Raw genomic sequence first — 25,888 nt, forward strand, 5'->3', positions numbered from 1 at the left:
GAAATGCAACTGTTGGGAGCTTCGGAGGCTGCAGAGCCGTAGGCGGCGGTGGCCTGGGAGGTCCGGGCGCTGTGACCAGGCTGCGGTCACTCGTCTCTTCCTCTCTCTGGCCACCTCCTGTCTCGAAAATAACTTTTTTACTATAAAGAAAGGAGAAAAATTGTAGCCGTCCGCCCCTCCCTCCCTCTCTCTCAGCCCTCTGACCTGTGAGGTAGCCCGGACCAACCCCGCGCATCCCTTCTACACCCGGGCCAACACCGTGATAGGCAAGATGGCTGCCAACGAGGCCTTCATCTCCAAGTTCCTCCGCATCAAGGGGCTCACGAGCGAGCGACAGCTGCAGTCCTTCCGCCAGAGCCTGCAGGAGTTGCTGGCAGAACATTAGAAACATCACTGGTTCCCAGAAAAGCCCTGCAAGGGATCGGGTTACCGTTGTATTCCCATCAACCATAAAATGGATCCTCTCACTGGACAGGCAGCACAGCCGATTGGACTGAGCGGTCAGGAGCTGTTCAGGCTTCTCCCAAGTGAACTCACACTCTGGGTTGACCCTTACGAAGTGTCCTGCAGAACTGGAGAGGATGGATGGCTCCATCTGTGTGCTGTACGAAGCCTCACCAGCAGGAGGCAGCACCCGCAACAGCACCAACGTGCCAACGGTAGACAGCAGAATCAGCTGTAAGGAGGAACTTCTCTTGGACAGAACAAGCCCTTCCCAACGCTACAATATAATGACTGTATCAGGTTAAGATATAGTCTATGGACGGGTCATCTTATAATGGATGGATAAATTTGATACTTGCTTTGGGTGGGCGCCTCTTGGGGGATGGATTATGGAATTTAAACCATGTCACAGCTGTGAAGTTCTGGCACAAAACAGAGTGCTAAAAAAAATTTGTACGTGACAGTGCTATAGTTTGGACAGTCCCTTTCAATGATTTAATAGCCTGTGAGTCCAAGTAAATGATCACCTTATTCGCAGGGAGAGAAGTCCTAGGGTGGTTTCAGTTTCTCCCAGACATGATGCCTAAATTTTTACATCAGTCCCTTTAACGCAAATCTGTATTTCAAAGAACCTTTCTCTGCAGTAGAACTTGCAGAGAACATTTGCACTATGACACTTAAAGTTGGTATCCATTTTTACATCAGTCCCTTTAACGCAAATCTGTATTTCAAAGAACCTTTCTCTGCAGTAGAACTTGCAGAGAACATTTGCACTATGACACTTAAAGTTGGTATCTATTTTGGCAGCTCAACCTTTAAAACGTGGTAGTACTGGAAATTTTATGACAAGACTTTTACCTAGCTCTTAAATATAAATGTACATAAGACAAACTAGTAAGGATGACCTGGGGAAATGGTCAGACCTTGTATTGTGTTTTTGGCCTTGAAAGTAGCAAGTGACCAGAATCTGCAGTGGCAACAGCCTTTGAAGAAGACCCTTAAAAAGAGACTCTCTCAAGGGTGGTGTTAGCACCGGCCAGCTCTCTGTACATTTGCTAGCTTGTAGTTTTCTAAGACTGAGTATACTTCTTATTTTTAGAAAGTGGAGGTCTGCTTTGTAACTTTTCTTGTACTTAATTGGGTAAAAGTCTTTTCCATAAACCACCATCTATTTTGTGAACCTTGTTAGTCATAGTTTGTTGGGTAAATTATGAACTGGTGTGAATTTGTACAGTTCATGTGTACTGATTGTGGCAGAGTTGTAAAGATTTCTGTATTTTGGATGAGAGATTTTTCTTCTCTCTATAATAAATTGTTTCTTGGCATTTAAAAAAAAAAAGAATACTTCCTTCAGAAAAATTCTGTTTTAAAAGCATGGAAGTATGGACACATTAAGTAATACCAAAAATTCCAAAGGCCTATTACAAAAACACAAAAATATAAATTTATCATAAATTTGACCTAAGATATATGTATTAACAAAAATCAATATGGTTTAATTACTTAGTCTTATTATTGATTTTTTCATTTATTTTGTATTCTGAGAAAGGCTCTTTAAGACTGATTTCGATGGCTCAGGTCATTTTTCTTTAAGCTCTGAGGGAAATGTTGATGTATTGCCTTTTATTCATTCCAATTAGCATATGTTTTCCAAATCATACCTTCATAACTTAGAATCTTTCAAAACAGCAATTGTGATATCTAAGTCACTGAAGTCTAAAAGAATTTTAGTTGCAGGAATTTGGAACCTTGCTAAACAATGTCCTCCACAAATCAACAGCATCAGAATCACTGGGGAATGTGTTAGAAATACAAAATCTCAGGTCCCCTTTCCTAGACCTAGACCTACTGTATCAGAATCTGTGTGTGCACAAGATCCTGGGTGATTCTGGTGCACATTAGAGTTAGAGAGTTAGAGAGTTAGGAGTCTAAGAACCTGGTCCCATTTGTTGTCATTTCCGTGTCTCTTTCTTCCTCGCCTTTTTTCATCTTCTCCTCCCTACGCCCTGCCCCACCCCAAAAGGAACATAAAAATATCAGTGTGTGCTTTTTAATAAGCAAAAAGAAGTTCAGGTCAAAAGTGTATAGAAGGGAGGAGAGGAAATGTATCTCTTCATTCTGAGATGGCGTGGCTGACTGATTGGCTGATTATATTTCTATGTCTTTGGAATGTTTTTCGTATCTAACAGCTCTGTATTCTTTTCCCGCCTGTATGTTCTCCCGGAGTCATTATTCAAATTGGCCCCTGCCCCCAAAACCAAGGTTGTGTAACTGCGTGAGACATGGAGCGCCGGAGTTAATTATACAGTGTTGAATTTACAGAGAGTGAGCCACAGGCATCGAAAGCAGGGACTGCCTGTTCCAGCTCAGGACAGAGAGCCGCAAAGGATTTATTGTTGGTTATGTAACCTGGGAACCTCTATGAATAGCAGGTATTGTGAGGCAGAAATGGTTGTAATTAAAAGCAAAGTTAAATACCTGAGTCCAGGCCTCCATATGGGAAGATGACTCTAGTGAGTGTTTCTTCTAGTGAGTGATGGATTCAAAAAGTCGAGTGTAGTGATTAGGAGCTGAGACTCCAAGCTAAAACTTTCTTGGTTCCAATCTCAGCTCATCTGCTTCTTGGCTCTATGACTGCGAGTTACTTAACCTCTCTAACCTCTTCATTTGAAAATAGGGAAAAGAAAACAATGGTACCTACTTCATGGGGTTCTTGTAAACAGTAAATGAGAAAAGCTCTGTAAACAATACTAAGCACAATGTCTGAAGCACGGCACTCAGTAAGCATTCGGGTTTATTTATTTGTTCATTCATTTATTAATGACGATTCTTCTCATACGTTTCCCTTGTGAACAACAGCACCCTTTTATGCAGTTGTTCTGGGACTTGACTGTGGTTTGTGACCATGACAAAGAGCTACAGCTTTAGCTAAAGGAATTCTCTGGGGTTAAAGAGTGAGTGTCTGTTGATCACCTTTGGGATAATGAGTATGTGCTGGTGGTATTCGTAGGTATTGTCATGAAAGAAAATGAGGAATATTATACAGTCCCTGGAAGCACTTAGGTTCTAAATGGAAAGGGATGAGATACACATATACACGTACATGGAAGAAAAGCTCGACAGATGATTCCAAAGCAACACATTCACATGCTGAAAATTCTGTAGTGTAAATGAGGATGCTTGGAGTGATTGAAAGGCAACCAGCAGTATTGGTCATTAACAGCTTTTCTTTTCTTCAGGTGTCTTCTACAAAGAAGAAAGTAAAAATGGGAGAACTGTTAGATTAGGCAAAAGTGTAGTTTGACATGCACTGAAGATTTTTTTTAAATCTCATTTTCAACATAGATACTTTTGAATCTTGACTTAGAAGCCAATTGAGCAGTACAAGGCAGAATGTAAGAAAGTACTCACACTGATATGGTTAAGAAGGATGCCAGCCTCGACCCACACTGTGCTTATATGAAAGTAGAACGGGGGCAAAAGGGTGAAGTTCTGAAGCGTGCTAATCAGATAGTGTTCTCTCATTTCACCATTCCGTTTTATATGGACTACTTTTTTTTTTTTTTACTGACTACTTTTTAATACTTTCAAAGGAATTCAGGCTTTGGAGAAAATAGGAAAGTTAGAGGAAGTTTATAAATGCTCAATAAAAGGGCTATAAATTAGGTGTTAAGATGAAACATTATAGAGCTTGAGGTATTTTCCATCTTGAGGAACTTAGGCAGAAAATGTGGCTCAGATAGAGTCGTGTAGAAAACAGTGTTTATTCCTTGTTCTCTGTCCCCTACGGCCCCCGCTCCATGTTCAGAGCAGTTTTAGGAAGATGCTTCTGTCTGCAGGTCCGGAGGGAGTGGGGCAGGAGGGAACAGACTTGGGCTGCAGAGAGCAGAGACAGGGCAGTTGGTAGCAGGAAAGCAGTGGGCAGCAATCGTATTAACATTTGGGGAAAATTCAAAGACCCCAGACTAGGGCCATGGCCATAGTCTGAGAGGCAGAAATGGTTTTCAGGGGTCACCTTTGAAACTATCCGTCATGGACATCTTAACATGGAGAAAAGAAGCTGTTTGGGGATATGCACCCAGGGCCATATCTAATCTAGAGACAGGTAAAAATCAGCAGCGGTCAGTGGGTAATTAAATGTCATGTGAGGGTCATTCAGGGCTAATACTTTCAGCCCGGGATGCCCTCACATGTTGGATTCGCACTCTCTGGTCCTCTGTCTAACCTGGCTTCCTTTCTTTTGCTTCTTTTCTACAGTGCCCACGTATCCCAAGTGAGCAATGTGTCGGCAACGGGAGAGTAAGTGATCCGGATTTTGGGCTTTTTTCCCCCTCCTCTCATGTATTAAACAGTAAAAAAGCTTTTCTAATGGTGTATAGCATTGGAAGGTTAATATAATAAGCAACGAATGATGATTTTTAAAACCACCCAGAGGAGAAGACCAAATAAGAAGTGTTCCCGTTTGAGCTTCTGTGTGGGTGTGTGACTGGAGACCCCTCAGCCGTGTGAACATATGAGATTTTCTGTGTATTTTAGTCAAAATCGTGTCAGTTAGTACGTGCAAAGCAGTCTGTGTGCGTTGGGAGGTGTCTTGCCATTAAAGGTGGAAACATGAACCGTGTGTTTTACTTCTTCCTTTGTTCGTTTGAATCGGCCTCCGTTTACAGAGTGCCTGCTATATGCCAAGCATAGTGTTAGGTGTCTAATGTCAAAGAAGCCTTGTGCTCTGCCTTTGGGGCCTTTACAGTCTGATAGGACACAGAAAAGGAGGCAAGTTAGTGATGGCAGCAAGTCCCTCTTCCACAGGGCAGTGGCAGTGCTCTGTTAATTATGTCCATTGCATGTCTTTTTCCTCCTAAGACGACCGACCGCACTTACACTAAAATCTGAACTGCAACCATCTCCCCCTGCCTGTTCGTTGTGCTTCACCCCATGACATTGCTGGGACCTGGGTGGGCCTTTGGGAGCATCTTCCATGAGCAGGGATCAGGCGGCTGAGAAGGGGCGGGTGTGTGATAAGGAGGAAGAGAAAAGCATTAGAAGGAACACACATTGGTATGAATGTGGCTCTAATAGGATGAGTTGGGATTTTTTTTTTTTTTTTCCCTTCCTTGTTATGGGAGGAAGCACTCCGAGGGCAGATTTGATGTCTTTTATCTTTGAGAATTTTAAAGAGATTCCAGAATTACAGCAAGACTGATGTGTTCTTGTCTGTTTCCTAATGACCTTTACTTCTTATATGTCTTGTATAACGTTTGGAAAAGGTGTGGCTTTGGTATGTATGTATATATTAATTTATTCACTTTCCTATGTACCACTATGAGGTAATCTCAAATCGTGGGGTTGTAGAGTTCTAGATATTAAAGTCCTAATGCCTAGTCATTCTGTACTTGCTCATTGTTGTAAAATAGTTTTAATGAAATTACTATGAGTCTATTATAAAACTACATTTGGAAAATGTAAAGTTCTTAAATTTTCAAAACTCATTTAACTGAATGTGTTTCTCAATATGACCACTTTTAAAATATATATGTGGTTTTTAAAATTTTTAACAGCTTTTTTGAGGTGTATATACAAAAAACTATACACATACTTATTGTATTGTATACTTAATGTATACAGTTTGATGAGTTTGGATGTGATTCTTTTTTCAAGTGAAGGAAAACATGCTTTGAGGAGTGTCAGTTTAGAATTTTTCATGCCTGCTTATTCAGAATTAAATAATGAAGTGATAAAAATGGGTTTAGACACATTGAAAGATTATATAGCTTTAAAAATGATACATCATCTGTCTTATCATGCACTCTTTTTAGCCCCTGAGCTTACCTGTTTTCTTCAGAAATCTATCCTTCCATCTCCAGTAATATACATTGGGGTGTTTGCATGAATACAGCTTCAATCATGTATATTACAATTTGATTGAATAAAGGTTCAGAAAAATTTTACCATTCTGTTATGAGGAGTAATTGCTCTGGTAAGGTGTTCTTTTTTAATAGCATTATTGCCTATATAATTTTATCTTAAAGGGATTCCAAAGAGATAATAGGCATCATAAAATCATTTGTGCCAATTTGCTTTGTAAATCATACTGTCTTCCTCTGCAGAACTGGTATAAATCTGGAAGAAACTCACCTTTGTAAGAATAGGTCCATTATTATTCTATGAGGAAAAAATCTTTCCTCATTCTGCCTTATATTAAATGATCTGTATTTCCTGAATGCCTCCTACAATTGTTGCTAGACCTGCCGTGAGAGTTTCAGTAATCCAGGATAGAAAACGCAATTATCACATTGGTGGAATTTGTTCTGTGTAGCTTTGTTTTTAATACACAGCGCAAATATTTGGGGATTAATGCCTCATACTGTCTTTGCTCATGAAGCTGTAGTAGATGTTCCATGGAAAATACTGATATTTCCAATATTACGGGAACTTTTTTTTATTGAAGTATAGTTGATTTACAATGTTGTGTTAATTTCTGCTGTAGAGCAAAGTGATTCCATTATACATATATATATATATATATATGCAGATTCTTTTTTCATATTCTTTTCCATTATGGCTTATCATAGGCTACTGAATATAGTTCTCTGTGCTCTACCGTAGGACCTTGTTGTTTCTCCATTCTATATATAAGAGCTTACGTCTGCTGACCCCGGCCTCCCACTCCATCCCTCCCCCAGCCTCTTCCCCCTTGGCGACCACCAGTGTGTTTTCCATGTACGGGGACATATTTTTAAACGCAGTTATTGATAAGTTTCATTGCTTGATTGACTCTGCATTCTTTTTTACCAGACTCTTAGAAAGAACCATCCGGTCAGCTGTAGAACAACATCTTTTGGATGTTAATAGCTCTGGAGGGCAAAGTTCAGAGGACTCAGAATCTGGAACATCATCAGCATCTTTCTCCACATCCACCAAACAGCGACGACGCCATTCCAAGGAGCAGGATGAAGTTCGACATGGCAGCGACATGTGAGTCGGCATTGGTACTTCTTGTTTGCATTTGCTCTTCTTCTTTTAAAAATATACACCCGGGGGCTTCCCTGGTGGCGCAGTGGTTGAGAGTCTGATGCAGGGGACACGGGTTCGTGCCCCGGTCCGGGAAGATCCCACGTGCTGCGGAGCGGCTGGGCCCGTGAGCCATGGCCGCTGAGCCTGCGCTCCACAACGGGAGAGGCCACAACAGTGAGAGGCCCGCGTACCGCAAAAAAACAAACAAACAAACAAAAACCCCCTTCGGGCTTCCCTGGTGGCACAGTGGTTGAGATTCCGCCTGCCAATGCAAGGGACACGGGTTCGAGCCCTGGTCTGGGAGGATCCCACATGCCGTGGAGCAACTGGGCCCGTGAGCCACAACTACTGAGCCTGCGCGTCTGGAGCCTGTGCTCCGCAACAAGACAGGCCGCGACAGTGAGAGGCCCGCGCACCGCAATGAAGAGTGGCCCCCACTTGCCACAACTAGAGAAAGCCCTCGCACAGAAACGAAGACCCAACACAGACAAAAATAAAATAAATAAATAGATAAAAATTAAACAAAAAAAAAAAAAAAAAATATATATATATATATATATATATATATATACACACACACACACACACACATACACCCGAATTAGTGACTGTGTTATAGACACTCTCATTTCAGTACTCAGGTTAACATTTTAAGGTTTCATTTTGACCCTTCTAAACTTGGCTGGCATTTAGAAATTCATAAGTGATTGAATAAACATTTCCTTTTCATCTAGATGTTTTGTATGTTATGGGAAGCCACCTCTGATTTAATGCATTTCATGGCTTCCTCATGAATATCTTGTCAATATTTAGAGAGATTCTGAAGCACTGGAGGAGAAAATTGCCACATTCCTGTCCAGAGACGGTTTTTTCCTTGTTGGACGACATTCAGTTGGCTATTAGACTTGCTTATGAGCCAGTAGATTTCCCCACTATTTTGACCGGATTAAATACCAGAATATTACTGTAATGCTCTGACAGTTGATGATGTTTTAGTAGAAGAAAGATTGAGCTTAAGTCTAACAAAAGAGGAAATGCTTGAGTTCTTTATTATTATAATGACTAATTTTAAGGCATTCTCTCAGCATGAACTTCAAGAAGAGTATTACAACAAATTTTATTCTCCGTGAAAAGATTTGATAAAATACAAATGACTAATTACCATTCATCTTATTGAATAATCATGATTTAAATTGTCAAGGAAAATACATTTATATATAATAGACTATAGTCCCATATTTTTCCTGAAAGTTTTATCTACTGTAGCATTTAGTCTCTATAAAGTTATTATTTTGAAATTCTTATTAAATGATAAAGACTAAACCAAGCCCTAGTTTGCCTCGTTCCTTCTCACCTGGACTCAGAATCTACATCAAAATGTTGATGGAAAAAAAGCAACTTCTCTTTGCTTAAAGAAAATACAAAAGATAAATATAAATAAATTCCATGCTGCACATTATAAAGACGTTTAAGAGCTATATTAACAAATGTAATTTTAGAAATTAAAAAGTATCAGTAATATAACCCACTGACTTTTCAAGTGGTACAAGCAGCACGTTTTAAAAAATATTTGTCTTAGAGCTGGTGGATAGGAGGGGGTGCTGTAGTATTTCCTTTAGAAAATAGGAAAATTATAATACGGGACATATTTACATTTAAAATTAGCTACTGACTAAGCTTTATAGAAGGTGTTTAGGTATATAATTAGTCTGTGTGGCCTATATTGTGTTATACAGCGAGTACCAGTTATTCATCTAACACTGTTCTTAGCCTCTGCCTCATTTTTCTGCCACACAGTATGGAGTAACACTGCATTTTTAAAAGCCTTAGTGTGTCACGACATCGTGCTTTCCACCCTCGTTGTTTGGACAGAGGGATAGCAAGCAGAGGCTGGAAGCGATAGCGAACGTGGTAGAACAAAGCTGGACAGTGGTCCTGGTGGTGGTGGGTACCTGGGGCAGGCCAGGGAGGAGCACGGCAGGGTAAGGTCAAAAGTGAACAGGGGCTACACAGATAAACCCACGCACCTATGGTCACCTAATCTATGACGAAGGAGGCAAGACTATACAGTGGAGAAAGGACAGCCTCTTCAATAAGTGGGGCTGGGAAAACTGGACAGCTACATGTAAAAGAATGAAATTAGAGCACTGCCTAACACCATACACAAAAATAAACTCAAAATGGATTAAAGACCTAAATGTAAAGCCAGATACTGTAAAACTCTTAGAGGAAAATATAGGCAGAACACTCTCTGACATAAATCACAGCAAGGTCTTTTTCCATCCACTGCCTAGAGTAATGAAAATAAAAACAAAAATAAACGGGACCTAATGAAACTTAAAAGCTTTTGCACAGCAAAGGAAACCATAAACAAGACGAAAAGACAACCCTCAGAATGGGAGAAAATGTTTGCAAATGAAGCAACTGACAAAGGATTAATCTCCAAAATATACAAACAGCTCATGCAGCTCAATATCAAAAAAACAACCCAATCAAAAAAATGGGCAGAAGATCTAAATAGACATTTCTCCAGAGAAGACATACAGATGGCCAAGAGACACATGAAAGGATGGTCAACATCACTGATTATTAGAGAAATGCAAATCAAAACTACAATGAGGTATCACCTCACACCGGTCAGAATGGCCATCATCAAAAATTCTACGAACAGGGCTTTCCTGGTGGCGCAGTGGTTGAGAGTCCGCCTGCCGATGCAACGGACACGGGTTTGTGCCCCGGTCTGGGAAGATCCCACATGCCGCGGAGCGGCTGGGCCCGTGAGCCATGGCCGCTGAGCCTGCACGTCCAGAGCCTGTGCTCCGCAACGAGAGAGGCCACAATAGTGAGAGGCCCGCATACTACACACAAAAAAATTCTACGAACAGTAAGTGCTGGAGAGGGTGTGGAGAAAAGGGAACCCTCTTGCACTGCTGGTGGGAGCATAAATTGATACAGCCACTATGGAGAACAGTATGGAAGTTCCTTAAAAAGCTAAAAATAGAACTACCATATGACCCAGCAATCCCATTACTGGGCATATACACAGAGAAAACCATAGTTCAAAAAGATACATGTACCCCAGTGTTCATTGAAGCACTATTTACAATAGCCAGAACATGGAAGCAACCTAAATGTTCATCAACAGGGGAATAGATAAAGAAGATGTGGTACATATATACAATGGAATATTACTCAGCCATTAAAAGGAACAAAACTGGGTACTTTGTAGAGACAGGGATGGACCTAGAGACTGTCATGCAGAGTGAAGTAAGTCAGAAAGAGAAAAGCAAATATCATACACTAACGCGTATATGTGGGATCTTAAAAAATGGTATAGATGATCTTACTTGCAAAGCAGAAATAGAGACACAGACATAGAGAGCAGATGTATGGATACCAAGGGGGAAGGAGGGGGTGGGATGAATTGGGAGATGGAGACTGACATATATACAATGTTGATACTATGTATAAAATAGATAACTAATGAGAACCTACTGTGTAGCACAGGGACCTGTACTCAATGCTCTGTGGTGACCTAAATGGGAAGGAAATCCAAAAAACAGGGGATATATGTATACATATAACTGATTCACTTTGCTGTACAGTAGAACCATTGTAAAGCAGCTCTACTCCAATAAAAACTTTTTTGAAAAAAGTGAACAGGGGCTAGACAGGGAGAGAAATATGAAACACAGAGTAACCACTCCTGCAGAATTTAAATACAGTTTCCCACATCTGGGGATATTTCTAGTATAAGTTACCTTGATTGTTTTTCAGTATCAACATCAGGGGAACAAAAGGTGGTGGGGAATGGTAAAGTCTACCTAATCATCTAAAGAGGTATCCATGAAGCTCTAGCCTTTCCCTTCATTTCTCTTGTCTGATGTCCCTTCACCGCTCATTCTGGCCACTCATTGTGGTCAAACCACAGCTGTGCATTGAGTGAAAAAATCGTGGGGTGTAAACTATTTATAGCAGAAGTAACTCACAGTCTCACCTGATGCTTTTCCTTAGCATGTAGTCTGGGCGTTCAGAAGTCCCTTTCAAATGGTCCTTGTTGGCTTCACCTTCCTGGTCATAAGGCCCCTCCTCACCTGACACTATTGTGTCTTGATAGTCCGTCTTCTTGAACTCTCAGCCCGTACTGAATGGCTGCTCTAAGCTCTCCACAGCTTTGGAGGAACAAGGACCTTATCTCTCAGAGCTCTAGATCTGCTACTTCTGCCCCCATGAAGGTCCTCTTCAGTATGTCCCCAGGAGATGCACTGACATGGTGTCAGTTGTAAAAAGGTTAAGAATCATTATTATAGCCTAAAGTAAGTATGTTTTTCTCAGTGTTTGCTTATACATAATTGACTCGTCATCTAAGATTTCCAACAGATTTTGCTTAAAAAATAAGGAAAGGTTAAAGCTAGACTTTACTGTATTCAAAGCTATTAGCCATATGGAGTGGTTTTAAAATGTTTTGAAAAATAAAAATCTATGATCTATTATTTCGCCTTTAACAACTTAGAGCTGCAACTATTTACAAAAATATCCTTTAAGCCAACAGTCACCACATTTCAAGGTGAGATTAAAGAGTCAATAAAGTCTGTCATAATATCATCACGGCAGATTTTCTAAATAAGCAATGTAGAGGGCAAAGATTATAAATACTTCATTTTAGTGCACATGATTTCCTATTTGTCTAAATTCATAAGGAAACATTATCAGGCTTATATTATTATTTGTTACAATAAAAATGTGAAAGCTTAAGGAATGTATTCATTATGTAAAAGGGTTTAATTTTTACTAAAAAATTAGCCATCTGCCAGGAGCATGGACATGTTGAATCTTGGTGATGGATATAAGGAAATTCATGGTGATATTCCCTCTATTTTTCTATGTTTGTAAATTTCGTAATAAACTTTTGTTTAAAAAGAAAGGCAAGGCATGACAGGTGAAAATGGTTTCAATCTTCCAAAACACAGTGAACTAGAAAATTATGCATATCTTTTGTTATATAAATATTATATTAAATTCCTACTGCAAAGTAAAAAGAAAAGCGTGCTATCTTAGAATAATGAAGAGTTCAGTATTGCTAGAACATTACGTGTGTATGTAGGGGTGAGGAGGAAACTCGCAAAAGAAGAAAAACTAAAACTAAGATCTAGATGGTGAAAGTGAGAGGCCACCGAGATCTAAGTTCAGGTCAAATCACAGTGTTTCGGGTGTGACTGAGCCTGTCACCGTGTCATGGGAAGGAGTCATGCACCTGTGCTCCTGGTCACATGGGCACCGCAGTGAGAGGCACTCACTCACACAAGAGCAAAGAGTTTCCTTTGAGGAGAACAGGATTTCCACCTGAGCACAACTGCACGATCAGATTTTCGTATATTTATTTGGACAGGATTTATTCCAGTGATTCATTCACTATTCACAAAGATTAGAAAATAAACTTGGTCTTTTAATTTCTAAAAATAATTTTTAGCTTTTGTATTCATCTGCTCAGGCTGCCATAACAAAGTACCCCAGACTAGGGGCTTAAGCACCAGAAATGTATTTTCTCACAGTTCAGAGAGGCTGGAAGTCCAAGAGCAAGGTGCTGACAGGGTTGGTTTTTGTTGAGACCTCTCTGACTTGCTGATGGTGCCCGCTCAGTGAGTGTGTCCTCACATGGCCTTTCCACTGTGTTCTCTGGTGTCTCTGCCTCTTCTTTTAAGAACACCGGTCCTCTTGAATTATGTTCCCACCTTTATGACCTCACGCAACCTTAATTACCTCCTCAGAGGTCCTGTCTCTAAATACAGTCACCTTGGCGGCAGGGCTTCAACATATGAATTTGGGGGGAATACAATTTCGTCCATGACAACTTTCAAACCTAAAAACTCCTCCATTAAAAAATTACAGTTGGATTTATACCCCGGGAGTTAGGGAAAATATGAAGAGAAAGAAGAAGACAAATTTAAATAGTAAAACAAGTGATTGTGAATTTGAGACCAAACTCATCTAGCCATCCACAGAAGGCACTGCTCCCAGTGGAGGGAGGGGAGAGATTTAAGCGTGTGTGTATATGTGCCGGCATGTGAGTCCTTAGCAACTTTTCCTCACGTCTTCAATTATTTTATACTTAGGATATTTCTTATAAATGTTACATACATCTTTTATATAATTTTACTAAATCTACATATTTGTACATTATAAGTTGTATAGAATAAGACTAAATTAAATATGGAGTATTAAAAATCACCAAAGATAGTATAACTTTGAAAATATTATGATAATATTTAATTCATAATGTTGCCTCCATGATAGCCTATCTAAGATAGGATATGAATTTAAATTGCAGAATAAATATTTAATGTTATCTTTCACTTGGGGATATGATTGAACTGATAGTAAAATATGGTCATCTGTTTTTACTCTTTGGAGCTCATTTATTTCAAGATAACAGCTTTGGGTGTTGAGGGAGATGCCTTTTTATATTTTTCTTAAATTGAAGTATAGTTGATTTACAATGTTGTATTCATTTCTGCTGTACGGCAAAGTGATTCAGTTATACACATATATACATTCTTTTTTGTATTCTTTTCCATTATGGTTTATATCAAGATACTGAATATAGTTCCCAGTGCTATACAGTAGGACCTTGCTGTTTATCCATTCAGTGTGTAGTACTTTGCATCTACTAACCCCAAACTCCCAGTCCATCCCTCACCTCCCCGCTTCTCCCTTGGCAACCACAAGTCTGTTCTCTATGTCTGTGAGTCTGTTTCTGTTTTGTAGGTAGGTTCATTAGTACCATACTTTAGATTCCACATATAAGTGATATCATATGGTATTTGTCTTTCTAACTTACTTCACTTAGTATGAAAACCTCTAGCTGCAGGGAGATACCTTTAAGGTCACACCATGAGGGAGCGTATAAAGTCTCATTCACTTGTACCTGACCAAGCCATGGTGCTGCACTGATGGTTTAATTTGTTCTGTGATGTAGTCAAGGATAAACATTTTTCTAAGTAATTTAATTTTGTGAAAACCTCTTAAAAGGGAATGTTAAAATACTTAAGGGAAACTATTTCAAGAGCATTAAATGAATTAAATTCTATAATTAAAATGTCTAAAACTAAGTCGTGAGGAACTCTAGTTATAAGCTTACATCCAGAAACTTGTACTGGGAAGTAATGAATCCATATTTCAGTTAAAACGCTTCGTATTCCATAGTTTTTATTATACTATTTCTACCAAGATTATCTAATGCAGTCAGATTTAGGTATGAATGCATTTCTACTGTGCTAAAATGTCTTTCGCAGTTGGGAGAATCAGTGTTCCATTCTGGAGAAAAAGACGTATTTCCTTTTCAGATTTTTCTTCATACATTATATTACTTTATAAGATTTATGTGTGTTTGTGTGTGTGTGTGTGTGTATTTATATAAAACCTATGAATTATGGGAAATGTCTTTGTAAGTTTGCACTGTTCTCCTGATTTGAATACAGATTACTTTTGGTACAAATACAAAAGCTGTTCATTGGTAGAAACACAGCCCTTGCCGATTTGCCTCTGAGAATGATTTCTCTTTTAATGTGATATATTTGGCGCCAAGTGCTCTCAGGAGTGGCACTCTGCTCAGATTTTGATCAAAAATGCAACCTGGAATTTCTAAGCACTCTTCTGACTTTCTGTGTGATGCAGTGGCAATGTCACTTAAATGTCCCTTTTACCTTTTAAAGTAAAATTAAGCTAAATCTCTTTTCAATTCAAGGGGACTTATCAACAAAGAAAATAGTCCTTCTGGGTTCAGCAACCTTGATGAATGTATTTTGAATGCTCATCATGAAGTGGAAAAATTACATGAAAATACTTCTGGTTATCTTGGAGAAAGGGGCAAACCGAAACGTCAGAAATCCAGTTCCGGACTTTCTGAGCTCAGTGAACATCAAGATAGTCTTGTGGTAAGTGCATACTTCCGTAAAATCTTTACTTGTGGTCAGTTAGGGAATATCACACCTCTTTTCCTTGCTTTGTAAAAAATACCAGTGTGGAGTTTCACAGAATTATAGAGCATGAGTTCTGAAAAAGACCTTAAGAGCTACTAAGTATACACACGTATTTCTTTCTGATAAATATAAGAAGCAAGTCCAAGGTAGATTACACTTTGCCAAAGGAACAAGGGGCAACACATGCCTCGGTTTCCATGTTATTGAAATCGGTCTGAGTTTCCTCTCATTCTTTTGAGCATTTTTAAATTTTATTTTTGGAATAAAATTGTCACAGCAGTTTTCCTTCTATTCCCCCATTTTATTTGTTCCTGTCTATATGAATATGTAAAAAAAAATTAATAAATGAACTTAAAGTGAAGTGAAAGAAGAATACATACAGGACGAGGATCAATTGTCTTTGTGTTCAGAAATCTCTTTGTGTTCAGAAATTTAATTTCAAAGCTGTACACTATAAATAGTTTCTTTCCTCTGTGTCTCAGGAACAAAAAAATTAATCTCCTACACGGTTACCTCAGACCTGAACTCTGGGTCATTAATTTGATACATAAGCTATAGCAGGTAGTTTTAGTCAATAACTAAATATTTATGCAGTTTAACTATAAATATATGTCATCCTTTTTTGTGTATGCTTCAGTTTCTCTGAAAAGTGAGAACAAAAGTCTGTCTTCTAATTCCCTGTAGTTAGAAGAAATGTAACCAAAGAAAAAAAGAAAAGAAAAACCTGCAGATGAATTTTATAATATAACATGAACTAGCGTCCCTAATAAAAATAGGTAATAGGTAATATCCATTCTTACAATGTGTAAAGCCTCTGTTCTGCTTTATCTCTGAGCAGTTTTTACCTCCATGCTGGGTTTTCTGTAAGTTTAGCAAAACTTATGGGCCACTCATTTTCCCATTGTCAGTTTCTGCATGTGCTCAGAGAAGATTCCCAATTTTATTCCCTAAATAAAATATGCATAAATGCAAATCTGGGGAAAACATGTTTATTCCATTTTCTTCCAAATGTCTTGGTGCCCTGCTTCTAGAAATAAATTGATCAGCTAGAATGGACAGAGACATCCACCTCAGACCCGTGTCTGACACAGTTCTCCCAATACAGAATGTAAGCTTTGGAACCATTGCACATTAAATGGTTTTTAACACTAACTTAATTCTTATTTGGGGGAAAAGTAACATTTTTAATAAACTAAATGATACTAACTCTATTAGCTCTTTATTTGGCCCATGATTTGTTTATGTGCCGAAGAGAATTACAGTGACTAGAAGTCTGACACTTGGCTTCTCAGAGAAGAATGTACTTCTCTGAATCCCTTTTAAAATGAACTTAACTCATCAATATTTTTTTTCCACCAGAAATAGTATCTTAACTAGCTAGGTGGTAATAGCTAATAAAAGTGGGAAAGTACATTTATTCCTTAGAATATGTGTGTGATTGCTAAAACTATGGACATCGTGTTTGTTTAAAAACATTTGGAGCAGAGAGCCTAATCCCATTGTGGTCTTTTTTCTGTGAAAGGGGTTTGTCTCCACCTTAGCCACCAGTTTCTGCATTCCAGGATTATGCAGGTCACATGTTAACATAAGTGAGCTAGGTGGACCGTGTCTTTGTTGCAATGAATAATTTAAAACCCTGTCAACACAACTGAGACAGAAGCAAAACTTCCTCGTCTGTGAAGTGAGGGTATTCTCAAAGATCTTTTCTGACTCATATTCCATTAATTTTAAATCTCATCTTCACAGGTCACCACAAAGCAAAGAGCTAAGGAACATAACAACGACTAGTATTTAGACTAGTCCTGAAAGTGCAGCTGTGCATCTTAACGTCCCACTTACTTTTAACCTTCTATTTTTACTTTACCCCACTCTCCTCCAGAACCTTCTCCCACTTCAAGTTCTTTATACACTGACTAAACTTTTGTTTCTGTAGCTGGAAGAACATACACAATTCTATGCCTTCTGTGTGCCAGGAAATATTTCAGAATCTAGGGATACAGCTGAGAGACAAACAAGCAAAAATCACTGCCCTCACGGAGCCTACATTCCAGTAGGGGAAACAGACAAAATCTAGATAAAAAAAGTAAACCATAAAATATATTAGATAGTGGTAACTATTAAGCAAGAAATAAAGCAAGAGATGAGGATAGGAATTGTGAGAGGGCAGGGGATACAATTTTAAGGAGAGTGGTCAGAGGAGACCTCCCAGGAATTTGACACGAGTGCAAAGACCTAGAGGAAGTAAGGAAACGAGCCATACTGTCACAGCAGGTTGCAGAGACCCCGAGACAGTCACTTATCTGCAGTGTTCAAGAAACCACAGAGATACTGTTAGGGTTAGAAGAGAATGAGGAAAGTGAAAGAGGTAGTTGGAGGGGGGAGAGAACAGATTAAGTAGATTATTGTTAAGGACTCTGCCTTTACTCCAGGTGAGATGAGAATCCGTGTGAGGGTTCCAGGTAGAACGGTGATGTGACTTACTGAAATTTGGTTTGACTGCTGTGTTGGAAATAGACAGTCAGCAGCCAAGGGCAAGAAACAGGAAAACCCGTTAGGAAACTCTTGCAATAATCTAGGTTTGCGCTGATGATGGTGTGAACTAAGGTGATACCGGAGCCGGCACGTATTGCCTTGCAGGCTGCACAGTGCAGTGCTCTAGGGGGCGTTGTTCATATTGACTAACATGTGCATGGGTCCTCCTGGAGTAGTGTATTGCAGTAGTCAGGAGGTAATAGGTGGATTCTGGATATATTTTTGAACATAGAATTGACAGGATTTCCTGACATTACGTAACTGTGGGGTGTGAAAGTAACAGAGGAGTCAAAGATGACTCCGAGGTTTTTGGCAACTAGAAGATTTGTGTGGCCAGTTTACCGAGATGGAGAAGACAGAAGTTTGGGTGATGATGTCATGGTTCAGTGTTGGACATGTTAAGATTGAGCTGCCCGTCAAATATCTAAGAGGAGATAGCAGGAAAGCAGCTGGATTTCTGCGAGTTTAGGGAGGGTATCCTGGCTGGAGATGCATCGTGGGAGCCAGCAGCAGATAGAGGCTATCTGAAGTCAGCATACTGGATGAGATAACCGAGGGAGCGAGGATGGACAGAAAAGGGAAGTGGCCTCAGGGACCGTGAGCCCTGAGGCATACGATCGTGTAAAGGATGGGGAGATGACAAGGTCCCAGTAGAGGAGACTCAAGAAGGAGACCCCAGCAAAGTAGAAAAAAATGAAGTGTGTTTGGTGTCCTGGATGCCAAGTGAACCACGTATCTCGAGTTGGAAAGAAGGTCAGATGATTGGCCGAGTAGAAGACTGAGAGCTTAGCCACTGGGATTACCAAGCTGGAGTTCACTCAGTAAGAGCAGTTTTGATGGAGAGATGGGAGCAAACCATCTTCCAGAGAAAATGAGAAGAGAGTGACTGAAGAGTTTGAGTGATAATATCACAGTGATCTCACCAGCCCACAACACAGCCACAGTGACCTATAAAAGCATCTTGCAAATTTGGAATCTCTAAAGTGGGAACTGTCTGCGTACTTTCCCTTATCCTTTTTCCTCTCGGGGCTGTCATGACCAGCAGAGACTAAGAGACTACGGATAATTCAGAGCCCAGAAATTAGTGAGTGGCATTCAGGTGCTCTGCCTTATCTCTAATTATTGCCGTGGTCCCAACCTTTTCCTCTCTCCTTGCACTGCTAGCTCACACCTGTGCTCTTCAGCCTTTCTCAGAAGGAAACCTTGCCCCCTGGTTTATTTTGAAGAGCTAAGAGAGCCAGGCTGTGTTTCAGCAGCTTCCCTCACTCATGCTTCAAACTTTCTCTAGATCTCCACCCATTTTATTTTCTCACCTGCTCAAATGATGAAGTGGTTTTTCTAAATTCTAAGGTTAACTTTAAGGTTAAGTAGCCTTGGAAATTCTCTTTTCTACATCCATCTCCCCACCCCCTGTACGTGTACAAACACATACACAAACTCACTCCCTCACTCATGCAGACACTTTTCATTGCTTCCTCTCCACTGGCTTATTTCTGTCAGCCTAGAAAATGTCTGTCTCTAAAAACATTCCTTCTAGGGCACAATTTAACAGTTTGAATCAAAAGCTATAACTCAGTCACGCAGTGTATCCAATAATCCCACCTCTGCCACCCTGCTCTAGAGACATCATTGTAAATATGGAAAAGACTGTAAGTATTCATTTGCTCACCACGTGAGCATCTATAATCATGGAAAATTAGAAGCAATTTAAATGTTCAAAAGTAGGGGACCAGATAAGTAACATTTGCATGTCAATTCAATAAAATATTATGCATCAAATAAAAATTATGGTTCTGAAGACTATATAATAAAGTGAAAAATGTTTAGCAAGGGGTATTTTAAGTGCTTTGCATATATTATCAATTTTAATCCTCCAGTAATCCATAAGGTAGTTATTGTTTTTAATATGCTTATTCTAAACATGAGGAGACTGAGGCACAGGAGATTAAACAGCTGCCCAAGGTCACACATAAGGGGTGGAGCTCGGATTACACGATACTCTCCCTCATATTAAAAGTAGGTTATAGGGCTTCCCTGGTGGTGCAGTGGTTGAGAATCTGCCTGCTAATGCAGGGGACACGGGTTCGAGCCCTGGTCTGGGAGGATCCCACATGCCGTGGGGCAACGAGGCCCGTGAGCCACAACTACTGAGCCTGTGCATCTGGAGCCTGTGCTCTGCAACAATAGTGAGAGGCCCGCGCACCACGATGAAGAGTGGCCCCCGCTTGCCACAACTAGAGAAAGCCCTCGCACAGAAATGAAGACCCAACACAGCAAAAATAAATAAATTAATTAATAAAAACTCCTACCCCCAACATCTAAAAAAAAAAAATGAATCCGCCTGCCAATGCAGGGGACACAGGTTTGAGCCCTGGTCCGGGAAGATGCCACATGCCGTGGAGCAACTAAGCCCATGCGCCACAACTACTGAGCCTGCGCTCTAGAGCCCGCGAGCCACAACTAAGCCTGCGTTCCACAGCTGAAGCCCGCGCGCCTAGAGCCCGTGCTCCACAACAAGGGAAGCCACCACAATGAGAAGCCCGCGCACCGCAACGAAGAGTAGCCTCCGCTCACCGCAACTAGAGAAACCCGCATGTAGCAACGAAGACCCAACGCAGCCAAAAATAAATAAATAGATTTTTTAAATAAAGTAGGTTATGAAGCAGTATATACAGTGCATGCATTTATGCATGAATATGTGTATATAAATATATATTTAAATGTTCATTCCTAGGAAAAAAGACAAATATACCTAAAACGATGGTATGATTGTATTATGGGAGTGGTGGTAGTAGTAGAGGCAGTCGTTACTCCCAAAGAATATTTTCCAAATATTCTTTGTGTGATTATACTAATTCTATAATAAGCCTTACATTATATATATAAAAAAAAACATAGTCTAGCAGCTCTCTTATTCATAAACAGCATCTCCTTAATGTCACGTATACCCTCTGAAACCATAGGCAGGGTTCAAGGAAGGAGCATAGGTCTTACACTCAGACCTGAATTTCAGTTGTAACTTTATCACTTAATAGCTATGGCAAGTGAGCATGTTACTTAGCCTCAGTTACTTCATCTGTAGCATGGGAATATTAATATCTCTTTCTGGTTTTGTGTGAGATTTGAATGCAATGAAATGTGCTGAAGAGCAGGAAAGACTGACAGCAGTACATATTTAAGTTCGTTTCTACTCCCTCTGCTCTGATGGCCAACCTCTCCCCTTCATTTTGCCATCAAAAATTTTCAACAAGCTGCATTTCCAGTTCTTTCCACACTTGCTCGTCAACCCCTGTAATCTGAATTCTACCCCTCTAAAGACCTCTCTAAGAAACCACTTTCTCTGTGTCACTGGGTGGACATGTGGTTGGAACTGGTCTTTTAAGACCGCTGTGCTATTGTCTGCTTGGTCCTTGACCTCCCGAAGTCCCTGTGGTGCTTGATACTCTCATTTTCTCAGAGCTCTTTCTCCCTTGGCCTCCAGGATGTTGACCTCTCTTTGTCCTCTTACCTCAATGACTGTATTCTTCTTTACTGTGTCCTTTACTGGCTGATCTTCCACAAAACATGCTTAGATGTAAATGTTATGCAGGTAATTGCCTTATATCTCTTTTCCGTTAGCACTTCACATGAGAGCTTCTCTAATTCCATGCTGTCCGATGTCACCTCTCTACAGATGACTTAGAAATCAACATCTAGGCAATGCTCTCTGCAGCTCACCTTAGATAGTCCTCCCAAGTCAACATGTGAAGATCAAACTCATCTTCTTTCCCTCATTGGTCTCTTTTCACTCAGTATACCGATCTGATTTCATCAGATCATCATCTTCTTAGTCTTTTTGTTGTTGTTGTTGTTAATGCGGTACGCGGGCCTCTCGCTGTTGTGGCCTCTCCCGTTGTGGAGCACAGGCTCCGGACGCACAGGCTCGGCGGCCATGGCTCACGGGCCCAGCCGCTCCGTGGCATGTGGGATCTTCCCGGACCGGGGCACGAACCCGTGTCCCCTGCATCGGCAGGCGGACTCTCAACCACTGCGCCATCAGGGAAGCCCCCTCAGCTCACGTTTTTAATGCAGTATAACTCAGTAAGAACTCCTGTCCAAAACTACATGACAGTGATTCTCTGAGTGGTGTCAATATAATGTAAAAAACCCCACCATTTGAACCACTGATTTAAAAGTTGTCATTCCTTCAATGATACAACAATTAACTATATGACAAGCACTGTTTTAGGCACTAAAGACGAAATGGTGACCAAAACAGACACACTGTCTGCCATCCTGAAGTTTATATTCCCGAAGGATGAGGCAGGTAAGAAACAAGTCAACGTATAGTCAGATGGCAGTACATGCTAGGAGAGAAGTGGAGCAGGATAAATAAGATGGGAAATGGACGGGAGGTTAAGAGTTGGCGTTGCACGGGTTGAGTCCTCAGATCAGGCCACACTGAGAATGTGCTTGTGCAGAAACCTGGACGAGGTGAGAAAGTGAGCCATCAGGATATCTGGGGAGAGACTGTCCAGGTGGAGGGAGAACAGCCCTAGCCTTTAGAGGTTGCGCAAGAGGCTACCACGGTTGGAGCAGAGTTGAGGGAGGAGCGTTGTAGGAGATGAGGTCAGAGGTGTAGCAAGGGAGCTGATCCCTTAAGGCTTTGTAGCCATCTTTAGATCTCGAGCATTTACCTTGAGTGAGATGAGGAACCATTCGAAGATTAAAGAGAAAAAAAGTCATTTTCTGAAGTACCTTTTGAAAGGGTCCCTCTGGCAACTGTATGGCCCAAGGGTGCTGAGGGCTATTCAGATAGCACGCATCTTAAAAATAAAGATGATATTAACAGTGTAACAAACTACAGTTGGAGCAGTAACCAAAATACATCAGTCACAGTGGCAAGGACCGGTGTCTGTCCGGTTCCCCATCCACCATTGTACGCCAGTGCCCAGCATAGCTCAGCACTCACAAAAAATGAGTTAAAAAAAAGGGAGCGAATGAATGGTTGCCCGTATAGCTTAGAGTAACTTGGGTAACAAAAAGACCCAAGATGCAATGCCTTGCACACCGTAAAAGTTCTTCCTCCCGTGACAATCTAAAGCAGTTTGGGGCTCAGGAGAAGAGTTAGAACACTTGCTCCACGCGATGTTTCAGGGACCCAGGCCAACTGCCTCTCTGCCGTCTTTAGCAGGTAGCTTCCAGAGCATTCGTGGTTTTCATCTCCGTTCCAGCTCCCAAGAGGAGAGAATAAGTGAGTGTCAAGGCGTGAACCTGGTGAGGCAGGTTATTAGCCAGGCCTGGAAAACACACATACCACTTCTCACAGCCTGTCGGAGAGAAGTCGGTCACGTGGCCCCATCTACCTGCCGGAGGGGCTGTGGCTGCGCTGTCGCTGGGCGTGTGGCTCCCGCACTGCTGTGCAAGAAAGGTGGAACGGACTTGTGGGGACAGCTAGCCAGCTCTTCCATAGGTGTCCTCTTACAGTACCGGGAATTCTTTTTGAATATGGATTAATTTATGAGTTTTAAGCATAATAAAACATAAAACAGAAGGATACAAAACGAAATTCAGATTTGCCATGAATCCTTTGTTAATGAGAATATTATCACGTACCTTCTCTTAGAGCTCAAGGTTAGAATAATGAACTTGTTTTGACTAGCAGTGTTCATGCAGCCTTCAGACTGAGCTGTTTGTATACTGAGCGAAGGCATTGTTTGAGTGTCCTCTGTAAAGGCTTTGTCAGCATTTTATAGTTTTAGAAGACAAATTTGTTTTTGCTCCAGGTGTTTTCAAGTGCTTCAGTGGTCAAACAAGTTTGGAGCCTAGCTGTTAATGCCAAAACAGAGATGGGGCCAGGGGAAAAAATTGAAAGTAAATTCCACAGTCTTAAAGCTAATTTTTTCAAAGCTTTTGCTCTTTATAGATTTGAGGTCATTTTTATGATTGAGGGGAGTGGTTCTTAAAATTGTTTCTTCTGACACCCAAAAATTGTCCAAGTAAATTATATCATAGAAAATCTGTATGTTTTGAAAGTCACTGGTAGGCCTTCTATGAGGCAGAACTAGGCTTTAGCTGTCTTTTTTTTTTTTTAATATTTATTTATTTAGGCTGCATCAGGTCTTAGTTGTGGCATGTGGGATCTAGTTCCCTGACCGGGGATCGAACCTGGGCCCCCTGCATTGGGAGCGCAGAGTTTTACCCACTGGACCACCCCAGGGAAGTCCTATCTGTCTTTTTTTAATGCAATTCTAAAAGCAAATTTATCACATTCTACATAAAGACGTAATCTGTTCTTTGCTATTTCTTAAAATTACCTATTACCTTTAAAAGATCCTAACTTTAGAAGACTAATTAAAATTAAGTTAATGTAATAAGTCATTATTTTTAATAAGAATTGTACTACTTCAACTTTAATAAATGAAAACATCGATGACCTACTCTTTTACCACACCTAGAGAAGTGTTTGGGACATAAAACAGTTTAAAACCTTCAAAAGGCGTGGAGTCGGCGTTTCTCATAAGACCAGCACTATTAACAACTACAGAGCGTTTGAAAGTCCAGTAGCATACTTCTCTTACAATGGAAGCTTTCTACATTTCAGCCAATATTTTGACCTGTACGTTCCATTTTCCCCTTCCCCCATCTCAGTGATGTGGGGAAATTGCTGATCTATTTCTTAACCTTCCCTCTCTAAACCCTTAGGCAAAGGATGCAAGTTAGAATCTATAAAATGCTTTGCAGCCATGGTAATAGGTACTTTTGTTACTCTACTCCTGGATCTTCACTACCTTTATTATTTTCCTTCTGAAAAAATTAGGGTAGGTTGCCAGTTGTAACATTCTTCCCAGATTCCTGTTTCCCAAAGGTATAGGGGCAACCCGACTACCTTAGCAAAGGAACACGGTGTACTTGCATGCTGCTTTGGTGAAAGCAGACTGAATATTCACTAGTCTCAGTCATGTGGAGGACAGCATGAAAACTGGAATTATTGTAAAGCTTTAGAGAGGAATACTGAACAATACTGAAAGTCACCCTTTGTCAGTTACATGTATTAAAAGCTCAGGTCCTTGGAGAGGTATAAAACACACAGATCAAACATTTTTTAAAAAGTGGCGGGGGTGGGGGGCGAGGGAGTTGAAGTTACTGCTTGTTTCAACCCTGGAAATCAGCTAAAATTTCTCACATTTCACACCTGCTTTTCTCAGAGCTTTTTATTGTAAAACATAGCTGTCTCTTTTCTATAATTCTCAAAACCTATATTGCTTAAATCTTGGTTCTTTCTGTTTTGGGAAAAAAATCAGTCTTCTAACATTTTTCTAACTGAAGTATCTTTACATTTATATAATACTATGGTTTATTTTTTCTTCCTTCTTTCTGAATATCTCTTAGCCTCAACGTGAAGGTTTTGTTGGTTTTTTTTTTTTCCTTTTTTGCGGTACGCGGGCCTCTCACTGTCGTGGCCTCTCCCGTTGCGGAGCACAGGCTCCGGACGCGCGGGCTCAGCGGCCATGGCTCACGGGCCCAGCCGCTCCGCGGCATGTGGGATCTTCCCGGACCGGGGCACGAACCCGTGTCCCCCGCATCGGCAGGCGGACTCTCAACCACTGTGCCACCAGGGAAGCCCTGAAGGTTTTTATTTCTGCTGAAATAGTCATTTGTATTTACTGTAATTATAAATGTATTTCATTGATAGTGTTTTAAAGTGATCTGAAGGTGGAGGGTTGTGCTTCCCCTAGGAATTCATGTTTCAGAGCATCAGGAAAACCTAATGCTATTGCACTAGATCTTACACTAAAGATTTTGATAATCTATTGAAGATTACCAATGAGAACAAAGATTCTTTGTCATAGATCCCTCTTTATGAGGAAGATCACATTCAGGTAATAAGAGCAGCTACACTTTGGCTTCATGAGAGCCATTGTAGAGAGGCCTCTTCTAAC

General features: G+C 40.5%; 1 protein-coding gene and 1 pseudogene across 3 annotated transcripts in view; both read left to right on the forward strand.

The window, feature by feature from the left end:
- The window catches only part of FAM13A (family with sequence similarity 13 member A), a 334,757-nt gene that overhangs the window by 260,323 nt on the left and 48,546 nt on the right, over positions 1–25,888 (forward strand). For all 3 annotated transcript variants that reach the window (XR_002174625.3, XM_019926412.3, XM_019926414.3), the window contains exons 9-11: positions 4,702–4,743; positions 7,237–7,416; positions 15,200–15,389. Coding sequence is in view for 2 of the 3 variants with exons in the window: in XM_019926412.3 (XP_019781971.2) it covers positions 4,702–4,743; positions 7,237–7,416; positions 15,200–15,389 (412 nt within the window). In the remaining variant the exon portion in view is untranslated. The remainder of the gene's footprint in view (positions 1–4,701; positions 4,744–7,236; positions 7,417–15,199; positions 15,390–25,888) is intronic.
- Positions 64–1,763, forward strand: LOC101316382 (protein BTG1 pseudogene; annotated as a pseudogene).

Source organism: Tursiops truncatus, chromosome 5 (genome assembly GCF_011762595.2).
Source record: "Tursiops truncatus isolate mTurTru1 chromosome 5, mTurTru1.mat.Y, whole genome shotgun sequence".
NCBI lineage: Eukaryota > Metazoa > Chordata > Mammalia > Artiodactyla > Delphinidae > Tursiops > Tursiops truncatus.